At 46.6% G+C, this 23,853-nt stretch overlaps 3 protein-coding genes across 7 annotated transcripts in view; 1 reads left to right on the forward strand and 2 right to left on the reverse strand.

The window, feature by feature from the left end:
- The window catches only part of dpf1 (double PHD fingers 1), a 38,405-nt gene extending 33,356 nt beyond the window's left edge, over positions 1–5,049 (reverse strand). Inside the window, 2 exon segments of the mRNA XM_076975889.1 lie at positions 4,933–5,018; positions 5,020–5,049. Of these exon segments, the coding sequence (XP_076832004.1) occupies positions 4,933–5,018; positions 5,020–5,049 (116 nt within the window).
- Positions 5,050–6,945: 1,896 nt separating this feature from the next.
- LOC143477316 (zinc finger FYVE domain-containing protein 1) lies at positions 6,946–13,822 on the forward strand. 2 transcript variants are annotated; one of them, XM_076975888.1, is made up of 11 exons: positions 6,946–7,237; positions 7,842–8,357; positions 8,626–8,837; positions 8,970–9,076; positions 9,428–9,536; positions 9,652–9,749; positions 9,825–9,942; positions 10,020–10,190; positions 10,289–10,478; positions 10,605–10,700; positions 11,259–13,822. In XM_076975888.1, the coding sequence occupies exons 2-11, from the start codon at positions 7,880–7,882 to the stop codon at positions 11,489–11,491; spliced, it is 1,812 nt and encodes a 603-aa protein (XP_076832003.1). In that variant the 5' UTR covers positions 6,946–7,237; positions 7,842–7,879; the 3' UTR covers positions 11,492–13,822. The 2 variants fall into 2 exon arrangements, with proteins under 2 accessions (XP_076832003.1, XP_076832002.1); XM_076975887.1 differs by having other exon boundaries at positions 6,949–7,237; positions 7,853–8,357; positions 11,259–13,776.
- A 1,765-nt stretch (positions 13,823–15,587) lies between these two features.
- The window catches only part of numbl (NUMB like endocytic adaptor protein), a 49,853-nt gene continuing 41,587 nt past the window's right edge, over positions 15,588–23,853 (reverse strand). For 3 of the 4 annotated variants that reach the window (XM_076976100.1, XM_076976098.1, XM_076976099.1), the window contains exons 5-9: positions 22,381–22,521; positions 21,438–21,642; positions 20,874–21,140; positions 19,333–19,590; positions 15,588–18,976 (exon numbers count right to left, since the gene is read on the reverse strand). In XM_076976100.1, coding sequence (XP_076832215.1) covers positions 18,165–18,976; positions 19,333–19,590; positions 20,874–21,140; positions 21,438–21,642; positions 22,381–22,521 — 1,683 coding nt within the window. In that variant the 3' untranslated portion in view covers positions 15,588–18,164. Of the gene's footprint in view, positions 18,977–19,332; positions 19,591–20,873; positions 21,141–21,437; positions 21,643–22,380; positions 22,522–23,300; positions 23,416–23,853 lie in introns of all 4 variants that reach the window. The other variant, XM_076976101.1, reaches the window with a different exon arrangement.

The raw sequence follows: 23,853 nt of genomic DNA on the forward strand, positions 1-23,853 counted from the left end.
GGAAACATTTGCCCATTATGGTGAGTTACTGCTGTGCTTCTGCTGGTCCAGTGTGTCCATGTGCGTAAATCACAGCCAGCACTGGGACACGGGCCTCATGTGCAGCCTCACTCTTAATCAGTGATCAGATCTGCAGTACAGCAGTACTGGTCTCTGTTCCACCTCGAGCACACGGCTAGACGTGGGTGGGAACGGCCACCTGTTCCTGCCTTCTGAAGCAATGAAAGTACAAATTTTGGTCTAACCTATTACACTACACCAAAATAAACCAATTCAAACATCAGTCTCTCTTGCTTCGCCACATTTTCACATTGAACACCAGGTGGGCCAGGTGTGTTTTTATCAAGTAAATACAGAGATGTGTAGAGCTGTAGGTCTGTAGAACTGGACCAGGTGTGTTTTTACACAGTAAACGCAGAGATGTGTAGAGCTGTAGGTCTGTAGAACTGGACCGGGTGTGTTTTTACACAGTAAACGCAGAGATGTGTAGAGCTGTAGGTCTGTAGAACTGGACCGGGTATGTTTTCACACAGTAAACGCAGAGATGTGTAGAGCTGTAGGTCTGTAGAACTGGACCGGGTGTGTTTTTACACAGTAAACGCAGAGATGTGTAGAGCTGTAGGTCTGTAGAACTGGACCGGGTGTGTTTTTACACAGTAAACGCAGAGATGTGTAGAGCTGTAGGTCTGTAGAACTGGACCGGGTGTGTTTTCACACAGTAAATACAGAGAGGAACAGAGCTGTTGGTCTGTAGTCTGTAGTAGGACCACAGACATGACCAGTCTTCACACTACCTACCTGCTGTGCAGTCTCTCTGATCTGAGGTTCCACTGGTTTTTACACACCGAGGCACCTGTTTGTGAACCCCCTTCCCAACATCCTTCCACTTCTCAGCAGACATTCAAATAGCCGTGTTTTCGCTGGATGGTGTCACACAGCAGTCCTACTGGCCTTACGAAGTCCGTCACAAGGTCTTGCTCACAGGTCTCTTATGAAAATAGCCGGTGGGACTGTTTGGTCAGCTCACAGATGAATATTTTTTTCTTTCAGCACTTTAATAATGTCTGAGGGTCTGGGGAGAGGATCCATCCGTGTAATAACAGCCAAAGTGGAAGACCCATAAATCTCTTCCAATGGTGCAGCGTTCTGTGCTCAACGCAGGCTGGACATTGCTGCATACCTCTAAATGCACAATCTGACTCACACTGACACGGGCATGCAAACAAAGCATTTCAGCACATACGCACGCACAAAACACAGGCACAGCATACACATACAGACAAACACATACACACAGAGGCAAATACACACATAAAAAACACACACACACACACACACACACACACACACACACACACACACACACACACACACACACACACACACACGAGTATGTAAGTGAGAAATATTCACATGTAATGCATAGAGCAAAAATACTGATCATGTTCTTTGCAGGCATACTGAACTCAATTTCCATGTTTAGAAGAGCAAAACAAAACACACAAAAAAACAAAACACTCAAATACACACTAACGCTCTGTATTGCACACTCAGGTTCCACCACGGACACACTCTTAATGTATCTTAATGTATCATAAGTTGTCCAACATTAGAGCAGCACACTGGGTGGAATCTCACACAACGCAAACAAATGTTAGACCTACACAGCCAGGACAGACACGTGTCAGGAAATAAGCATGACTCCATTTTGCTTTTATATTGCAGCTACAGCACCGGAAGAAACAGGGGGTTCACCTGTGTGCTTAATTGTAGTCCGTGATAAAGCATGTGATAAAACATGGAGAAACTCTTTCAGGAAAGCTGCCCTATTCAGTTCAGTGTAACATGGCTGTAGAAAACGTGCCTCTCAGCAGAGAACCAATCAGAGAACCAATCAGAGAACCAAGCAGAGAACCAATCAGAGAACCAATCAGAGAACCAAGCTCCACTCAAGCTTAGGAGGTGTGCAGGGAGACATGAGGTCCAAGTAGTATAAATGAGCTCCACATGCACGTGCCTTCTACGTCAGTAAGCCCTCACACAAAAGACCGGGGGGGGGGGGGGGTTAGGCGAGGGAGAGGAGAGGGAAAGAGGAGGGTGTGAGAGAGAAAGAGAGGGGGGTGAGGGGGAGAGACAGAATGAGAGAGAGAGAGAGAGAGAGAGAGAGAGATCATAACTCACATTTGTGGTTTTATGCGCCATGCATCTCCAGAGCTCCTACTAGATAGTCGCGCTCTGGTCTGTGTGCAGGTGACGATGAACCACCCAGGCCTGATGCCCCTCCCCCTTCTTCCTGAAACTGTCCAACAATCTCCCCACAGAAAGTCACACCTGCCGGCTACCATGTGAAGCTGGAGTCAGGAGCAGCTCTGCTGGCGCGTGTACCAGCCCTAACCCAGTGCTACCAAGCCCTGCCCCAGCAAGGTGGAGCAAGGTGGAGCATCTCAGCTCAGAAAACCGGCCTACTGAGGGATCACTTACCATGAGGGCCCTGAGCTCCAGGCCAGTGACTGACAGTGAGTTAGGTAGAGTTGAAGAAATAGGTCATACGGCTAAAAATACCTCTCTCTCTGTCTCTGTTTCTCTCTCTCTCTCTCTCTCTCCTTGTGTTGAAGACAAAGAATATCTCTCTGGAAAAAGGAAGGATGGAGAGAACAGCTCACCTGGCTATGAAAGAGAAAAACGCCCTTCCAAGATTCTACATGTGGTTATGTAAACAGACATGAAGGGAGAGGCAGAACAAGGAGAAAGGGCCCAGAGTGGTAGATCCTGGGCCTCTTTAAGGAGTGGCGAACCACGGAGGAATATGGACTTCACTTCCTCACATCAGCAAGGCAAAGCGGAATATCCATCAGAACCGTGAGCGGACAACACGCGGCTCCAGTTGAAAAGACGGTGGATACAGGGCGTCTTTTCTGCAGCACACAGGCTGAGGGAATAGATGCGGGGGGGAAAAAAACTGTTCACAAGAACACAAGATGAGAAATTCTTCTCAGAGCTGCAAGGAGTAGCACCACCTCAGACAGACCAGACGCCCTCAGCATGAACCACTGGATACCAGTAGACATGGTGGTGTTTGAGCAGGGAAAAGTAGACGGGCAAACGGGAGGAAAAGTAGGAGAGACGTTAAAAAGAAGATGAACCCAGCAGAAAGTCCCTGGAGAATGCTGTCCATCTGGAGGAGACATGCCTGTCAGCACTTCTCTCACTCTTCAAAAACTTTATGATCTTTGGAAACATACTGTTCCCGTATTGTATAGACCAAGAAGACCTTCCTCCTGCCCATGTTATTGTTCCAAACCTGGGCTACCTTTAAGCTAGGTCTTTGGGATTTGGTTACTGTTGGTTTTTTTCCATGTACATGAAAGGAGACACGAGACATGATTTTAGTACTGAAGAGTCCTGCAGGACTGGTGAGGACTGGTCAATTCAGCTCAAAAGACTGACGAGAAAAAGATTGACAAGTTTCACTTCTTTGCTAAATAACAATTACCTAACCACGATAAGGACACTGTAGCCTACTGGACGTCCGTTCTGTGGCGCGATGTTTGAAAGCAACTTTATAAAACATATTTTAATCATTATCTTTCCTCAGACACCCTACTCGTGACCGCTCGCGCTCGGTGTCCGCGCGACACTACAGTACATGGCCAATATATATATATATATATATATATATATATATATATATATATATATATATATATATATATAGCCTATATTTTGTATTGTAACTCCATGAGTTACTCTCGACAATAACTACAAACACATTCACACAATGGACCACTTAAAGAACCGAACCGCTTCAGTATGAGAAGCGGTCCTGGGCCGCGCTATAACGCAACCAGACCAGGTGCTTAGCTCGTTCATTTTCAAGAATTCTGTGAAATGTCGCCCGTCTGTTTAGGGGGGGGGGGGGGGGGGGGGGGAATTAATGCACGGTGACAACGGCGGTGGGATTTAACATGACGGGAGCTGCAGCGTGAACACAGCCCACCAGGGTAGTTGGGCAGGGACCAAATCACTCTCACATTATCTCAGTATTAAGTAAAAGGAACAGACGCGATAGTGTAATATTGTAAATATATATGTATATGTGCCCTTCGAGAGGTCCAGACGTACAGCAGCCCCGGCACCGAGCCTGCGTGCCGCACGCTGAAATATTCTTCTGTCAATCTGCACAAAGGAATCTAATGGAAACTTGATGGGATGTGCATTGATGTACCGGTGTGTTGGACTCCGTTTTACTCCCATGTTACAAAGCGGACGTCAGAAGTCACGGACGCCAGATTAAATTGCTGGTTTACACAAATACCGCTGATAACAGTTGTCAGTTCACATCGGGAACTCTCCGATTTATCTACGAGAGGAGTTCATCCTAGGACAGGCCATCATCTTTAATCGGAGATTTAATTAAATTAAACTACCATCGCCCCGACAGCCAATGTTATCATGTTATAACCGGCATACCAATTAATCCTCCGCTTCTGACACAATGAACACAGGTGCGATTCACGCCGTGACAGTGATTATTTGTATTTCCGCCACGTCGAGACGCGTTTAAACTGCCCAATCGTCCAGCAAGTTCACGGTGATCGATGTATTGACAATGTAAGGGACACCGGGTCAGTCCCACTTTAACATTCCTCCATATCGCCCTTATGCAAACACTGGTGGGATTGACGCGCGAGCGCGCACCGTCACCTCTGCATTCCGATATTCGCCAGATTATAATAAATAATCCGCGCCGTACGATCCCTTCACACTACTGACTATCACAACGTAACCGCAGCCTAAATTGTGCCGGGTAACCCACAGGCTACTTTTAACGATGTTTATAACGAAATGCGAGTAATTCTGAAAATTACAACGAGTTATTTTATCTCTCGCGTTTCCAAAAATTACAATAAAAACTGAAAATATTTTACTTACGATTTCAGAGGATTTTGAACCGCTGTAGCCATTTTGATATAGAATGATAAAATGTACGACCGCAGATCCTCGGTATTGTACATGAAGGTCCTAATATACCAGCAATTTCAATTTCATTCATTCTCTGGGGCTGCGGCTGAAGCGGCCAACCAATGGGAGTGGGATTGCCAACTGGCAAGTGATGGGAAATGTAGTTTTTTTTACGTGTCGATATTAAAGTGTGAGGCACGTTTGTACTACAATAACCAGAATGTATTACGGTTAAGACTATAACTGTCCCGCCTCGAAGCCAAAACATGTACTGTAAAGTCAAGGTTGGATTACTGGGCTGAGGCGTGCTGCTTCTAATGGTTAAATGCTGGGCATTTAAAGATATTATAACATTGTAATTTATGAATGTTTTTATTTTTAATAATATTTGTTTTATTTGGTACAATGCACTTCTATCTGTTTTCTTTATTCATATTTCTTTCTCTCTCTCCTGCACAAACACACACGCCTGTGTTTGAGCTTTTGTCTCTAACCACCTATTCAGTGCAGCTTACCGGCTCTTCTTTAACTTGTTGGATTCGCTGGCACCACCTGGAGCAAACATTTGGAGTAGCATGAGATGGCAATACCGAGTTCTCCGATTTACCGTGGTTCACACTGAGGATGAAGCAATCTGAGTTTAGATTAAAGAACTAATAAATAGGATCTTTATCCTTGTTAGCAGCCTTGCCACCGTTTAGGAGAGCAGTGCCAAGAGTCCAGAAGGGACCGGCGCTGGCAGAGGACACACAACCTTTGGAAACCCAGAGTTGGAGCTGCTGACCACAGCTGTTAGGACACAGCCAAACACAGACTGATCATCTAAACACCTGATTAGACCCACCAGCTCATTACCAGCTTGTATCTGAGCTGAGATCACCAAACTCTGCTGAACTCCATCTCCGCAGGATCTAGAAGGACAAACATATTTTATGGTGTGGTGTGATTCTAACTATGCACGTTTTGCTGCATTGTAGTACTGAACAATTGGTTCAATTAGCAATATGTTCAACACTGGTGCTGCACTGACTTCGTGTACTGCATAGGAAACCTGTGTTAGAATCCAGACTAGAAAAAAAACAAGCTTGCTTAAAATGTGTAAATGTGCCAGAAATGGTACAGTCCCAGTGAATATCACCAGAAATACGTGCCGTGAACATTAATGTGGAGACGTTAAATTAGACTTCCCTTCCCTGCATTTAAGGTCCAGTACAGCAGTAAAGCAACCCACACTGATATTGTTGTCCAGGAGGTGGCGCAAGTGAGTTTTCGAACTGGCAAATATAAGGAGCATTTTTAAAGAACTCATATGAAAGTAGGACAATGAATATACAGGTTTTTGCTGATGGTGATGTTTTCTAGACTACATAAGTATACTTTTTTGCTAAGTAGTATCTTTTTTTTGGCCTGGTGCACAAAAACCCAGTTGCATAGCTTTAACTGTGATTTTACAGGAGAGGAAGATGATTTTTGTTAATTCACATTTAAATCAGCGTATATGCTCAAGCGATAGATGTTAGGAGGAGGAACTGCTCTTGTGCTGGTGAGCCCTCTCGACCACATTTCAATGACTGATGTTAAACAAACCATTTAATCGTTTAAAAGTCGCGTATACAATAAACTTTGTCAACATATTTATATTTACAGCTCATGCATATTTGTACATATAAGTATTGTGTTGTCACTGTATGCGACACTATTGACAATATATGGACTGTATAAGAGTAATTCTATGGTTAGGGTTAGGCTCATATAAGTCTATATATAGCAAGTATATATATATATAATATGGCGTAATATATGATTTCTAGACCTACATCTCTGTCAACATCATCAACATCATACAGTACAATAAATGAGTGCATGAATCTCAATTGACACTCCAAAGTGCTGCTTTGGGAAGAGTAAAGTATGAGCACCTCGGTTTATGCTTTGCTGCCTGGGTTTGGTCCTAACAGGAGCGCCAAGCTCCACCCTCCATTCATGCTGATCACAACAGACGAGGGAGCGCGCAGGGCTGTCGGGAGCGCGCAGGGCTGACTGGAGTTTGGGGGGGGGAACCAGACTCAGCAGAGCTAGTGGCTGTAGATTAGCCACGGTGGTTTTATCTGATTATCTAGCGAGTAGTTTGGTGTCTTGTGATGGTTGACAATCTGTTGCCATGTCGGAAATGTTGTTGAAGGAAATGGAAGATGTGTCTCTTAGTCAGCCAAAGGAAGAAGAGAAAGGACGAGGACGGAGTTTTCTCTTGGTTGATGAAAACGAAACTCTACAGGTAACGTTAGCCAGCTAGCTTAGCTAGGCAGCTAACTGTAGTATAACAATCATAATAGCAATAACAAAATTGTAGTATATACAAACTACGCGAAGTTAATTGTACATTAAATCGTTTAGACTATAATTGTGTGGTAATTGCAGGTTTATCTAGCCAGTTGTCATGTCAGGTTAAAGGTCTGTAAGCTTTAGCTAGTGTGCTAACAGTCCAGCTGGCGTGTTTACATGTCCCTGTGTTTGGTGCTAACGAGCTAAGCTAATATTATCTAAGTTGAGCTACTGTTTGCTCTAAAAAACACTTAGCTAGATGGCTAGCTTGGTTTTCTTACTTTGTGTATTTATGTATGTATTCATTTTGTTAACGTGTAAGTACTCGAAGCAAATGAAACTATTCACTATTGAGTATTTGTGTAACGATGTAGTCAGTCGTGTTTCTTCACTCCGCTAACGGGCAGTCAAGTCCCATAGGTAACGTGATGAGGCCTGTGGAGTATTGATCATTATGTTGGCTATGACCATGATCATTACATTGCAGAAAAGGCACATTAAAGTATTAAAAACCAATAGGAAGATGGTAGCACAACATACTGTACCATTCACTCCAGCTCTCTTCCAGGTAAAGGATGAAGGCCACTTTCTCCAGATGCTGGGCTGCAGTGCTGGGCAAGGAGTCAAAGTCCTTTCGATCTTCGGCAACACCGGAGATGGCAAGTCTCACACGCTCAACCACGTCCTTTTTGACGGTGACGAGGTGTTCATCACGTCTCCCTCCCCCACCTCCTGCACGATCGGGGTGTGGGCTGCCTACGACCCCCACCTGGGCTTGGTGGTTCTGGACACGGAGGGCCTGCTGGGTGCCTCCACCCAGCAAAACCAGCGAATGCGCTTGCTGCTGAAAGTGTTAGCCGTGTCAGACGTTGCCGTGTACCGCACGCGCGCCGAGCGGCTGCACAACGACCTGTTCCAGTTCCTTGGAAGCGCTTCTGCCGCCTACCTGAAGCACTTCACCCCGCAGCTCCGCGCCCTGTCCTCCCGCTGTGGGCTGGACGTGCCTCTCTCCAACCTGGGGCCAGCGGTCGTGGTGTTCCAGGAGACATCTCGCACCCAGCTGCTGGGACACGGTGAGCAGTCAGTAGGGTTTAGCAGGAAAACATTTATATTTATTTATGTACATCATGAGAAGATGTCTTGGGGAAGGATGATGCTGAAGTTTAATTTTGTGTGTGTGTGTGTTTAGCTTTAGTAATATATTTTATTGCCTTTTCTACTTCTATTTTTAAGAAAAAAAAATCATCCCATCATGCTTTTTAGCCAAACTAAATTCATGACTGCTGCCATGAGCTAAACTGGGCTGCTGAATGAAAAGCGGGTCTTTGTTCTGACCCATAGAGGGCGCTGCCTCGGCGGACATCCTGCTCCAGAAGCGTTTCCACGACCTGGGCCAGAGCACAGAGGCCTTCAGCTCTGTGCAGTATGTGGGGACCCAGACTGTGACTCCACCTACAGACTACACCCAGCTGCGCACGCTCATCAGGCAGCAGGTGAAAAGCACCGCCTCACGCGCTCCCCGCCAGCCCGCCATCGTGTTCAGCGCCCTGCAGGTAGGGCCCTCCGCCTTTCCCTGTGTGTTTGAAAGCACTTGCGTTCAGATAAATGTATCTGCAGTGAAGAATGAAGCAGGTGTTTGAACCCACACCTCACGCTACTGCCCATCCCCTCTGTGTCTCTGTAAGGCCTTGAGCGACCGGTTCTGTGGGGAGATCTCAGACGACAGACTCAGCCTGTGTTCCTTCTTTCCTGATGAGTATTTCACCTGTCCATCTGTCTGCCTAAGCTGCAGGTCAGTGGTGTGTGTGTGTTTGTGCTGCTGCAGTAGGGTGTGGGTTGTGCTCTGCATTAATGTACGCGTTGGACTGGGTGCGATTTCACAAGCTTACATCATGCCCTAAATTTATCAGTAATCAGACACTTTTAAGGGGAGATGACTCACAGTGTTTTAGAGGTCAATAGCAGGATTGCAAAAACCTGAATTAGGTAAAAGGAGACGAGGTGGACTCGCTGCTGCCCCCGTCTGTTTTTTGATGTGCGAGTGCTCTCTATCAAAGAGAGCTAGAAACACTATTGTTTTGCTGGTTTCCTCTGTATATTATGATCCGAAGGGTTTTTTTTTTTTTACTTCTTGTGGATTTAGCATTCGATGCAAGAATGGTATGAACCACCAAAAGGACAGAGTGCCACACGTGGCTGATGGGCTGTGTCAGTATGCACATCAGTACAACAACAAGGTCCTCATCTGTAAGGTAATGTACCTCATCTGTAAGGTGGCGTACCGTAAGGTGGCGCATCCTTACACTCACTGCTCAGTCTGGTCCCCCCAAGCCGATACTCAGGAGTACTGTCCTGTCCGTCTTCCAGAGGTGTTACGAAGGCGGAAGAGAGGTCATAGTGGTGCCCAAAACCAGTGCCTCCTCAGATAACCCCTGGTTTGGTCTGGCCAAATATGCCTGGTCAGGGTAAGTCCGTCGTCCGTCCCCGTCTATGCTGTCATCAGCTGATCGTGCCCTGGCTCACGTTTTCACTCTGTGCAGCTACGTTCTGGAATGTCCACACTGTGGAATCATCTACCGGAGCAGACAGTACTGGTTGGGGAACCAGGACCCTGAGAGCAGCGTGGTGCGTCCTGAGGTCAAGCACGTCTGGCAAGGGGTGAGTCGGCTCTCCTCCATCCTCTCGTCTTTGTCCGTGCCGCCGCCTGTGCTCACGTTCTTCTCAACTCCGTCCAGTCCGAGGTTTTCCAGACCGACCACCAGAACGCCGCCCAGCGCGTGCTGGACGGTGTCAGTTACGTCGTCCAGTCCGTTTCTGAGTACAGCTCCGGTCCGACGAAAGCAGTGACCACCTGGCTCACCGACCAAGTGGCCCCGTCGTACTGGAGACCCAACTCCGAAGTCACGGTGAGTTACAGTAGAGGCTGTGGCAGCAGAGTGTGTCGGCTAGTTCTTTGACTGCTGTGAAGCCCGTGGTGGTCCGTAACACTCGCGCCCGTGTGTAGGAGTGTCACGGCTGCAGGCGGCCGTTCGAGGAGACGGAGAGGAAGCACCACTGTCGCGCGTGCGGGGAGGGCTTCTGTCAGGCCTGCTCCACCCGCTGCATGCCTGTGCCCGAGCGAGGGTGGGGTTCAGGCCCGGTGCGCGTGTGCGACGCCTGTCACAGGCAAGGAGGGCCACCGCACGCCACGCCCGGTGAGAGCACGCTCACTTTCACAACCAACGCACACACGCAGACGCACATCCAGAACCTACACACATACATAGCTACAGGCATGTCGGCCTCACTGTGGAGGTAAATTGTTGCCTCTCTGACTTCAGCGCAGACAGAACCTCGGACGCTGGTGGCACGCAGAGTGACGGAGGTGGCCCAGTCCACACTGGACATGGTCTCTACTGCGGTGGACTATCCTCTCTGTGAGCACCACTATAACTCTGACCAGATAACACTCACCAGGGTAGCTAGATGAACTACAGTAAAGTAAAATTAAAACTTGCATTTAGATAGAAAACAAAACTAAGAGCCCTTCAAAAGTAAATAGTAAAATATTTTTGCTGCATTTCCTTAAAGAGAGACCTGTTCATAGTGTCAGGGCTGTGCTGGCAAATGTCTGCACACGTCCTGACGTTGCTCCTTGGATACTGTTGCATCCATTGATTTGACACACTATCTAATGGGTTTCCATTTATATAACTGCAGGAGTCATCCTGCAGTGTTGTGTTGTTTTTATCTTCGATTTAACCAAGATTCATATATATCCAAGTTATTATTGCAGGTATAAAATAAACCTCAAATGATTGAGTACATATAAACTACAGTGATGAGCTGCGTAATGTAATTTAGGAAATCAAAGGACTTGTTCAGTGCATGTTCGGGAGAGATAACAAAGCTCGTTTCATGGTGCGGAGCACAAGGCACTTAGGAGTACAAAGCCATACATCTGCTGTCCTGACGATTCTCTGCTGTGCCTGCAGGCTTTGTGAAGGGTGTGGCACGTCCGGATTACTGGGTGCCGGACCACGAGATCCTGCAGTGCCACCAGTGTACCAAGGCCTTCACCTCCAGCGCTCCCAAACACCACTGCCGTGCGTGTGGGCAGGGTGTGTGTGGCGGCTGCTCCACTCGGAGGCGGACCGTGCCGTCCCGCGGCTGGGACCACCCGGTACGGGTCTGTGACTCCTGTGCCACGCACCTGGATGCCCAGTGACCCACCAACGGGACTGTTATCCGGGACCGACCCAGTGACCCGACGGGACCGTTACGCAGGACCGACCTCGCACTCTGACCCTGAGGCAGCCTGTGTTCTATTAACGCTCTATAGCCGATGCCCCCTAGCTGTGCAACGTCCATTTGCAGTACACGCGAGGTGAAGGGGTAGTTGAAGTAGGAGGTTGTTTGGGGTGTAAGTGGTTTTTACAGGGTGAGAACACTGAGCAGTTAAAACAGCCTTATACACGTAGAGATGATGGAGAGCACTAGTTGGATGTTTGATTCCTCCTCTCATGCGTTTCCACACACCTGTGGTGCTGGCACTGAGAGAAGCTCCTTTTCCACTTAACACAGTGTGAACCCGAAGGCAAGATGGCCCTGAATGGGCATGAACACAGTTCCCAGTTAGCGGTGGCGCTGATGTTGGTGGTGGCGCTGATGTTAGCTAATGTTTATTGGAAGAGTGTGGCATGGCTGTTGCACTGGGTGACCTTCCCATACAACACATGTCATCTGCAGCCCACAAAACATCTGCTCAGACGTTCTCGTCAAACATCCTGCACATTGCAAATGTCCACTGGGCATGTATGTGCAACTGAATGTGCCCTGAATCCCCACACTTGGTAAATAACTTGGTAAACCAAGTTTAGTTTGACTATAGGCTACGTTCAGACTTAATCACTATAAAAAATCACTTTGTTACAGGTAAATTTTATTCAATGCAAAGTGTCGTTTTTGCAGTGAAGTACATCAGGACATGCACTACACCAGGGCCAACACGGCAGAGAATTACTGAGTCATCGAATAGTCCTGCCTCTCACAAAGATCAAATAGACCTGCAGTAGACCCGCCTCTCACAATGATCAAATAGACCTGCAGTAGACCCGCCTCTCACAATGATCAAATAGACCTGCAGTAGACCCACCTCTCACAATGATCAAATAGACCTGCAGTAGACCCGCCTCTCACAGTGATCACAGACTTGCAATAGACCTGCCTTGCTCTTTTAATACATGCTCTGTCAGATCATGTTCACTCCATCATAGGTTACTGTCTGTGCTATGTGAGGCCATGTTTCTAATTAACACAGCCCAGTCTTCAGATTTCTATAGAGCTTGTTGGTTTTTCTCTTTAAATCACCCTTTTCACCTTAACTCCACAAGCATTTGTTTTATATTGAAATCCATTTGAAAAAATGCAGTGTGTAAGGGTTATTATTGTGTGAGGAAATGAGAGACCTCAGTGATGCTGATGGCCTGTGATGGTAACTGCATTGGTGCAGCAGGGCTGCGTCTCTGGTCATTTATGGACTAATAATTGACGGGCAACTTCCTTGGAACTACTGAAACTGGACATAAAGCCACACCCACACATTCTCATGAATATGCACGCTGTAGACGGGAGTACTAAGACAAAGAGAAGACGTTTAGTTCAGATGTTTACTGGAACGATTTCCAATAAACCTCTTCCACATACCAGGTCATATACAGATTTCATGCAGATCATTATCATTGTCTCTCTGGAAATACTTTATGCATAGTATACAGATCGTTGGATCCCTAGTGTAAACGTAAGACGTGGTGTAATTTTTTTTATGCTGTCAATGTTTTTACACTTTACTTGGCACTTTAATTAGTATTTACCTTTCTGCTAAGCCATGCAATGTAACGAGAAATGTATTGTGTAGTATCACTCTGTAAGAAAACATTAAGGGAGTCAATCAGTCCTGTGGGCATTTTTCATGCGATTTCTCTTCTGCATAGACAAAATAGAGCAACATCAATAGAGCCTCTCAGATGATCAGCCCTGTGCTTTAAATACCGGGAGTGTTGCAGCTGAGTGAGGTGTTGTGGGTCCGGGAGGTCCAGTAGATGGTCTTATCCTGCCCCTGAGAACCCTTTAGCACATGCTGGGAAAGTGCCTGACTAATATGCAGTGTGTGATTATCCTACGTCTCTGTACGTCTTGCCTTGTACTGACCCGTACATCACTATAATGTAAACAAATTCCACTTTGATGCTTTATAAGTTGAGGATTGCGTTTCCTATACAGATTATTTGTAGACGTTTAAAAGCGGAATTTTCAAAACTGTGGACTATTACATTTTTTAGGCCTGTGAACGGGGGTAGACCACGCTTGCCTTATGATGAGGAATTTCACCAAATCACTTATCTTTAAATGCTCGAAGCAGATTCTGGATTTCAAAAAAAATAATTTTTGTTCCTTCCTTCGTGCTATTCTGAATATTAAAACAATTTTATAAAGACCTCTCGTTTCTTTTTGATCATTCACTGAAAATGGTTGTCAAAAATGAATCATTTTTAGACCAAGTGGCTACAATGGACTGTGATTATTGTATTAGAGTCAATGTGGAAATGTTGCATCTAGTTTTCCAGGAAATGTTAAAGGCTAAACATCCAGGATCCATGATTTGGTTGACTGGGATGCTTAGATAAACAAATTAAAGGACCAGGTGTCTACACACATCGTTGTAATATCCTGTATACGCTTTATTGAAGCAATTAAAATTTTTACTTATCATTTTAAGATTTACAGATCCTAGGAATAATATGCATGTATTCATTCATTCATTTATTTTGGTCTTTTGGCGCCATCTAAAAGAACCCCTAACGTGAGTTTCATAATTTACCACCAGAGGGCAGCAGCACAGTACCAGGAATGTCATCCAATGATCTATATTACAATATATCAATATAATATAGATCATTGATGTCATCGTCTTTAAAATAATGATTTGAGCCGTTGTTATTACTCATAATGAGATTAATATTTAGAGTTTTAAAGGTATATTTATTATCTTCGTCATAGAATTGTTTTTTTTCCTTTATTCACTGTAGGTTACCAAGTGTACGTCATATTTAAAAAGACAATCCATGATGCATTACAAACAAAGAACAAGTATAAAACAATTTAAATAGAGAAAAATAAAGTTAATTATACAAGCTAAAATACACATGTAAATTTAGTCAAGGTAGCTTCTGCTTGAATGTATAACAATAATAATGCTCAAGTCTTTCACAACACTAGGTTCCATGTGTTCTATGGTGTTCTATGATGGTGTTCTATGATCTATAAAGAAAAAGTCCTTAATTTCCTTTTGTTTATTTATTTATTTTGCTTATTGAAGGTAACTGTCCTAAAGCACTTTCTCTGCGGTGTTGGGGCTGTAGTGACTACAAATGACCACTAGATGTCATTCTACAATTACAGCTGTGCTTACCTGATCTTAGTGGCGGCAGCTTTTGGTTCACGGCACCTCAGCTCTATCAGGCTGTCTTGGGATGTATTTGTGCTGCACTATGCGGCTATTTGGAAACGTGTTTTCTCCTTTTCTATTTGGGAATGTTGTGTTTTCTCCACTATGGGGCTGTTTGGGAATGTTGTGTTTTCTCCACTATGGGAAGTCTATATTTGTGCTCCATTGTGAGGCTGCATTTGTGTGATGAGATGAGTTATCTGGCTCCAACACATTTATGCATTATTGCCATTATTGCCATTACTGCACCACTTGGCCAGTTTGAACACCTGTTTGTTGTTTTTTAATGGAAGGACACACATTATTTTGGATCCAGATGAACTCTCATGGATGGAAGTGAATTGTTCCTTGTTGAGATGCGTCATACTGATATGAACCTGCATAATGCGTCCCAGAATCACTGGACAACATCCCTTCACGTTCTACTCCACAAAACTGGAATCTGTGTTAGAAATGTTTCTTGGGTTACTACAGGAATAGGAATCTTCGTGGATAGGGTATGTCCTGTGATAGATGCCTTGATTCCTATAAAGAAAACTGCTGTCTATCCAGATGGGTTATGACTCATGGGAGCAGGCCATTGTCACTGTAGTTTATATCCATGACCCTGGCTGATTCAGCCACCACCTCTATTCCCCTCCTGTTCCCCTCACGCCCCTGGACACCTCCCTCAGGAGGTGCCTACAGACGCTCTGGTGCTCCTCTGTACTTTATCATGTTGGAATCCTTTGAGCTTCAGAGCGGCAGGAAACAAATCAACATTAAAATGTGAAAGTGGTTCAGTATCATCAATGTATGTACAAATCATCAATTAAAATGACTTTTTATATTATATTATTTATTTATCTTTTTACAGTGTAATTACAGTACAAATATGCAGGTTTAAATACAAACTTCTGTAAATAAAGATTAAAAATAAACTCCACTGGTTTGTTATCACTAGACTACAGTTTACAATCAAGTTTGAGGTAATTTAGTTCCCTTGTTTTTGAAAATTAAAAAACTACATTTATTAATCCATTTCTTTTTGTGGGGGAGGCATGGCGTAACCCAGAGCAGTCAGCTGGAACGCGTCATCCATCACATCTTTACGCAGGGCCACACCATACAGAAACACATTTGGAAGAAAACAGGATTTGTCCGCGAGGCCAGTGGTGACACCGCATGACGAACACGCTTGACGAACACGCTTGACGAACACGCTTGATGAACACGCTCTCCTTGGTAAGAGCAACTCCCAGGTAAAGTCCCTGTGGGGCCCGGATTGCTTGGTTGACCCTGTATTTGCAGTTGGTAATGAACAACCTGGACGGCACCATTGTGAATTTGGGAAATGGCAGCTGTATTGTCTTAGTGAATCAGGTAGTAAATAGAGTAGACCTGCCCTGTACACACATACATATATATATATATATATATATATATATATATATATATATATATATATATATATATATATACATATAATTCATTCAAGTGACCTGTATTGCACAGTGTGCAGTCTGCCTTTGAAGATCTAGCTTGTAGCCTTTTCTCTGAGAAGCTCCAGAGCAGCGTCTTATCAAACACGTCCCAGTCCTGAACTGAGAACAGAGCCAGCATGCACCACCAGAGGCCACGCACCAGAGGCCGTGCAGCACTACTGCAACTCAACAATGTGCCTCGCTGCAACAACTGAAAACATGAAAATGTGTGATGGCTGTGGTGATGTTCAGCAGGACTCTATGGGCATTGATACATGGCTAAAGGTGGTATCACTGCTGGACAGTGAATCTATCACAAAAAATGTACATATATGCATATGATTTTGCTCTTGATATATGAGTTATTGTTTTATTTTACAGATCATGTAAGAAGTGTAAAATGCTCTTATGAACACGCTGTAATTAGGAGAGATCTTTATTAACACGCTGTAATTCAGAGAGGATGTGTTCAGCATGTGAGCCTGGGATGAAGGGGCTTTCTCACTCCAGTCTAGTCCATCAGGTTCAGTTCTGAGCATGACCAGCCACAGCCCCCAACTCTCCCCCAGACAGCAGTACGCCTCGCCATGGCCACAGTCACTCCACATGCAACACCACTACACATTATCACCTTCCTCTGGGGGCTTGTCAACACAGTCCACTTTATCAACCACTGTCTGCCATCCTCAGATGTAAAGCTCCGAATCCAACCAAATTGAATTTTGCCTCAGTGCCGTGTTAAGCTTTAAAGCTATATGGGCTGCATGTGTTTGTGCAAGTGTTTGTTTATTTTGTTTGTTTGAAAAGAGTGAGTGAGTTTCTGAAACAGCATTGTCTGTGGGGTTAGTCTCTGAAACGGTGCCATCTGTTGGGTTAAGCTCTGAAACAGTGTCATCTGTGAGATTAGTATCTGAAACAGTGCTGTCTGTGGGGTTAGTATCTGAAACTGTTGAGAGAGACTGTACCTGTCTCTCAGTACTTACAGTATTCACCCCAAAAGGCCTTTTAAAGGCTTCAGTTCAAAAAAGTTCATGCAAGTTGGGTTTAACTGTTAACCCAAAAGAAACTGGACTTGAAATTTTGACAGTGTTGTCAGATTCTGGAAGAAGACCTAAGAACATTCAGCTGCTTCAAAAGCTGCTGCGGTGTCCAAACTCAGACGTTTCCCAACAGCCTTGAACAGAGCAGTCCCCAAACACACGTCTATGGCATCTGTACGATATAATCTTATCATTCTGCACCTATATGAAGCTTCAAATGCATAGCCTGCAACATGGCTGAGGTTATGCTAACACACATCCTCAGCTCTGTAGTGAAGTGTGTGTGTGTGTGTGGGTGGGGGTGGGGTGGATGTTGTGGAGGTGGGTGTGGTTGTGGGGATGGATGCAGTGTGGGTACTATGTACATTCTCTCACATCCCTCCTTACAGCTCTGATCGTACCATCTCTCGTTTGGGGAGTCAAATCTTCTCCCTGCTGCCAAATTACATGCAGTTCAATAAAAAATAAACACAGGGAAACTGAAATGGAGTCATTCCACCAAGTACAAATTAGATTTAAAATAATTCTTACAATATAATAAAACATAAATAGATATTTTGGCCATTCAAAAATTAAACGTTTGCTTCTTTTGCAGGTTTTGACTGATGGTGGTATGATTGGCTTGCCAAAACCAGGGCCATTACTAAGCTCAAGCCCAGAAGGGAATTTCTCTGAGTAAGATAATGGCGTGGTGGCTTGTCCTGGGTTCTACGAGATTCCTGGATCTAGAGTCAGAAGTCATGTGAAGTGTGACTGACAGGAAAGAGGAAGAGGGTGGTCTCAAAGGGCAGGTGCATTCAGCCAAAATTCACTATGACAGACTGAAGAGGAGAAGTGAAAGCGGCGGGTTGCTGTGTCAGGTTCTACGGCGCCTGGCCCGACCCGAGGGGATTATAACTCTATCTCAAACGTCTTTTGTAAGTCATTGGTGAAAGGGTTGGCTGCCTTGGGCTGGGATTTGGACTCCAGCGCCACCCATTTGGCCTCAAAGCGCTCTGCTTCCTGGGCGTCGGCTGGGTGTTGGGTCTGCTGGCCCTCCATTGGCCAGCTGCTGCCGCTGCCACTCCCACCGGTGGCTGAGCCGTTGTGCGTAAGGCCGGTGGGGCCCACGGCACTGCCAGATAGATGCGAGCCGTGAGGCAGTCCGTTGACGGCTGGAGCGCACGTAAATGACGCCTGCAGGGGCGGACTGGGGACGGTGGAGGTCGGTCCAGCCAGCGCGCCCGTCTTGGGCCCCAGTCCGAGGCCGATAGCGCCGGTCGTGCCAGTCGCACTGCAGAAGACGTTGGCCACCATCTGTGAGGGTGTGATGCCCACCACTGGCACGCTGGCATTGGGGTACGTCATGCTGTTGGCCACAGTCGGGACGTATGCTTGCATGGGCACGTACGCCGGCTGAAGGAGAGACTGGGCATATGTGCCCACGGGGGCAGGGATGGGGTCAAAGGCCAGGGGAAAGGCCTGCATGGAGGGGGGTAGAGGTCCCGGGGCCGCGGGCACAGGGGGGGGTATGACGGGCACGGGCGGAGGCTGCTGGGCCTTCACGGCCTTGGCCACCTCCTCCAGCCAGCGCTCGGCCTCGGATGGCGTGCGCTTGTGGCCGACGGAGATGGGTGGCGGGGACTGTACGGTAGGGGGCGGGGACGACACAGCAGGGGGCGGGGACTGCATGGCTGGCTCCATCCGCAGCCACAAGGGTGCAGCTGTGACGGCAGAGCGACAAAAAGAAAATGTCACCGCTACTATATTCACTTATACAACATCACCTACATACTACATTCTTATACTGCATACTTATACCACATCACTTATACTACATACTTATATACTGTAGATTTGTATTCACTTATACTTATATGCACTTATATTCTGATGGAACTTCTACACTTCGGAATCAAGTCCAAAAGGTCGAAACTTATTTTTATTTCCATTTCACTTTGACTTTTAAATAATCAAGAAGTACGAAGAACATTCTTCATCCTCCTCTTATTGTTATTATTACTGTACATTTGAAATACACTTTGCAGCTCAACGTGCTTCACATGTAGGTGTGTGTTACCTTGCGGGGGAACAGAAGGAGGGGGACTGGTGAGGGGGACGGTGAGGGGGACGGTGAGGGGGACGGTGAGGGGGACGCTGCCATTGCTGGTGGCTTTGACGCAGTGCTCATCCGTGCCCCTGTTGAAGGAGCTGTCGATCTGACTGCACAGTGAGCTGTCGATCTGACTGCCTAGAGCGCTGTCGATCTGACTGCACAGTGTGTTGATGCTGTCGACCTCCGCGGTCTCTCCCGCCACCGATGGGTCCATCTCAGGAACTGGGGACAAATGACGTGGTCACGGACATCCGACCGGCAGAGCAAAGGAAATTCCCAACCATTGCTGATGCTAAAACTAATCCTCATGTTAGTCTCTTGTGTGGCCAGAGGGATGAGGCTCTTTAGAGAACGTGGCTGCTGTCTCGGGTTGTGAAGCACTGCCCTGGAGACGGCATGCACAAAACTGCAGGGAAACCCAGCGATTCACGGCTCAAGAAGCGTAAAAGTTCAAGCACTTAGCATTTAGTGCTGGGGGATTTTATACGCAACACTGATTTGCAGGGTGTATGCCGGAGAAGTGGGCTTCATCCAGTTGGACATTTGCATTTATATGACTCTGATGATTATGTTAGTGTTTCTACACCATGAAAGAGGGTTTTTTTGCACATAATAACTTGCAGATACAAAAATGCTTTTACACATAAAAATTTTATCTAATAAATGTGCTGACAGCCCGAACTGACTGGCAAAGGCGGCCCGCTCTACTACCAGCAGAACTACTACCCTAGGGCTCACATGTACACAAGGGTCACTATGTGCCTGTGGATTTACAATGGGAAGACATCATGTTAACGTTAGACGTTAAGGTGGAGTTCGTCCCTCCCCTTCACTATTCTGGGAGACATTGGACAACCCCACATAACATTATATGGGGTTATATAACATTATACTGCAGCCATTGAGTCAGCAGAGCATTGCCAATGTTTACACACTCAGCTCCCACACTCTTACATGTTCTTTACACATTCAGCACTCAGTGCCCACACTTTTACATGTTCTTTACACATTCAGCAGTCAGTGCCCACACTTTTACATGTTCTTTACACATTCAGCACTCAGCGCCCACACTCTTACATGGTCTATACACATTCAGCACTCAGTGCCCACACTCTTTCATGTTCCTTACACATTCAGTACTCAGCGTCTACACTCCTACATGGTCTTTACACACTCAGTACTCAGCGTCCACACTCTTACATGGTCTTTACACACTCAGTGCCCACACTCTTACATGGTCTGATGCTTCCTGGCTGAGTTGGTGTTTTTCTAAGATGCTTACCCTTTTAATAATACCACTCACTGGAATATCTAAGCAGGGAAGAAACTTCACAAACTGACTTGTTGCAATAGTGGTATCCTACTTTAGCACCATGGTTAATATATAGTGAAGCACAACCCACTTGAATGAGACACCCGAATTCAGTGACTAAGAGGTGCGTCTCCGTAGCTGCACATGGTTTAAATACAGTGTGTGGCAGGGCGTCAGAGGCAGGTTAGCGCACCTGGGTTCTTGGCCTGGAAGTCGGTCTTGCGCTGCAGGGTGGAGGGCAGGTCATTGATGCGCAGGGACAGCTGCCGTTTGAAGGGCGAGTTCTTCTGGCTGAGTGCAGGGAAACCCCGGAAGGAGCCCTGTCGCACTAGCTGCTCCAGGGGGGCGTGGCGGCGCGGGATTGCGTGGGGCCCGCCAGGCTCCGTCCGCTCCAAATGCGTGGCAGCGCCCTCTGGTGGCGAGGCGCTCCCTGGCGGTACTGCAGGAATAGTGCATGGTTCTGCGGAGAGAAAGTGAAATTACCCGCAGCCAATACCATCAGATATAACATCAGGTTCTTTATCAAGTGAAAAGCCTGTGCTTTATCGTATTAATTCATTTAGTTCATCTTAGTCAGTGAAGGTATCATGTGACAATGAAATATTTTTATTTCCTTAAAAGGATGTGTATCTTCAATAATTATAATATTTCATCTTTTTTTCTGGATGTAATGTGTGTGGTTCTCTAGTCCGTTGCAGTTTGGTTTGTGGTATGCTGAGTGGCCCAGCTGCAGTGTGCAGTGTCCTGTGACGCTGACCTTTCTTCCGGTCCTGGAGTTGCTTCATGACGTCCTCCCTGTCACCCTGCTGCCCGGCCGAAGACATGCGGAAGGAGCCCTCGCGAACAAAAGAAGTGCGGCTGGGGTCGAAGGACGCGGTCACGCCGCACTCCTTCTCCCGCCTCTGCTTCCGCTCCAAGCAGGCAGCGAAGGCACATCCCACGGCGTGACTGAGCCGCTCTCCCTAACACCGGCAGAGAAACATCAGCAACACGTCACGGGAGAAGATTTAGTGTCACGCCGAAAGACAAACGCAGGCGTCATCGCTGAAAAAGAAACGCTAGCGTCACACTGAAAGAGAAACTTTGCCGTCACACCGAAAGAGAAATTCTACCGTCGTACTTATACAGAAACCCCTAGCGTCACACCGAAAGAGAAATGTTAGCATCACACTGCAAGAGAAACGCTAGCGTCACACCACCAGAGAGACATTAGCGTCACTTCGCAGCTCTCACATCTGCTATCATTTTAGCTTTAGCCGTGGGCCAAAAACTACAACACCCAGCGCCGTTCTATTGCCCTGGTCTACTGCAATGATCTTCTGCCCTGTTCTACTGAACTGCTCCAGTGCCCTGTTCTACTGAACTGCCAAGTCTCAGGCCTAGCCTACCAGGCATAATGCAACTAGCTGAGGCAGCACAGTGAAACTGGTGCTGGGTTCTTTAGTGGAGGGCTTGCCCTGACCTTTGTAGCACTTCTCCACAAGCCTGGGTACATAGAGCTTCCATTCAGAACCCAGGACATGACAGCTGAATGAACACCAGCCATGCTGGTCTTTGCCTGGAGCTGCTAATGGCAGGCTGATAGCCCATGAAGGCTGTGACCTGCCCCTTCCCACACATCCAGAATCCCCAAGCAAGCCTGTTCCATCACCATAACCCCTTTAATCCCACCGTGCCGGTGGCTGCGTGCCCAATCTCACCGAGTCCTTCAGGGCCATGAAGCAGTGACAGATCCATCGGCGGGTGGTGCCGTCCCTGCAGATGTAGGAGAAGGCCTTGTCGTAGTTACGGTCCGGCGCGCAGAAGGACACCTTCTCAATGGTCTGATCCACAATGAGGTCCTGTAAGAAACAAGCGCATATGAAGAAAAACATATGTTTTTGTTTTCTCGTTTTTTTCTCACTTTTATCTTGCTTGTTTTTTTTTTATATGTAGAAATCTGTTTTTGACACAACATAAAGGCTTTTCCTCAGTTTGTGTGGTGCCCATACTGTCACACAGTAACAATGAATTACATTTGTACTTATGGACATACAGTAAACTGGCTAATAGCAGAGAGGTGGAGAGGGCAATCGCTTTGAGGGACCTCACACAGTAGCATGGCTGTCCATCACAGGACAGAGAAGGACCAAGGCAGGAGAATGGGGGGTCTGTTCGCCACCGGCCACCCAGCGGCTCAGTGGGTCAGCCTGCAGGCAGAGCGAGAAGAGGCTGTGTGTGTCTTGGGAGGGAGACACGGTGGCTTGATGGGGGGCTGGGGAGGGAGCACGCTCAGAGTCATATCAGGCTTCTTAGGGACACTGGGGTTCTTAAATGTCAGGACTGGACCCCAACTTGTTTGCATGGGTTGAGTATGTATGCAGGCAAGCAGAGAGAGAGCTTCAGGGAGTCCTAGTGGCATATGGAGAAGGGGGGGGGGGGGGGGGGTTCTGCGCTGACTCACAGGGAGGGATTACCAGAAACACAGAGGGGGGGGGGCATGAATGCCTAGTTGTGTAGGGGAGGATTTACAGGAAATGGCAAAGAGACCGCTTTGTGCTTCATTCCCGTTTGACCGGCTGAAAAGAAAGTGGACGACAGCATTCACAATGCAGTGAGGCCCCTGGGGCTTTCTGCCTACCTTTACTGACGGGTGAGGGGGTGTGTTCCAGTTTCCTGCTTCCTGCTGTTTTTTGGGGATAAATGTTCCCAGCATAACTGGAAAATGACTGCTGGGAAATCTTTACATCTTGGTTCTGTGCAAGATAACATGGAGCTTTCACTCGAAAAAAAACTAAGAGTAAAAAGGTGCTTTTGTGCATTTGCTATGCCATATACTTCACAATTCTGTGTTCCTACAAAAAAAATCCCTCACTGACCATGAGGGATCAACAGTCTGATCCTTCACCTCCATTGTGGGGCCGCTGTGGTTACACAGTAGTGACTGTGTGACTGTGTGACTGTGACTGGGCTGTGGAGTCAGTCATGTGACTGTAACTGGGCAGTAGTCAGCCATGTGACTGTAACTGGGCTGTGGAGTCAGTCATGTGACTGTAACTGGACAGTAGAGTCAGCCATGTGACTGTAACTGGGCTGTGGAGTCAGTCATGTGACTGTAACTGGGCTGTGGAGTCAGTCATGTGACTGTAACTGGGCTGTGGAGTCAGTCATGTGACTGGCGGTCAGAGGCCACA

This window comes from Brachyhypopomus gauderio, chromosome 16, assembly GCF_052324685.1.
Source record: "Brachyhypopomus gauderio isolate BG-103 chromosome 16, BGAUD_0.2, whole genome shotgun sequence".
In the NCBI taxonomy this organism is placed as follows: Eukaryota; Metazoa; Chordata; class Actinopteri; order Gymnotiformes; family Hypopomidae; genus Brachyhypopomus; species Brachyhypopomus gauderio.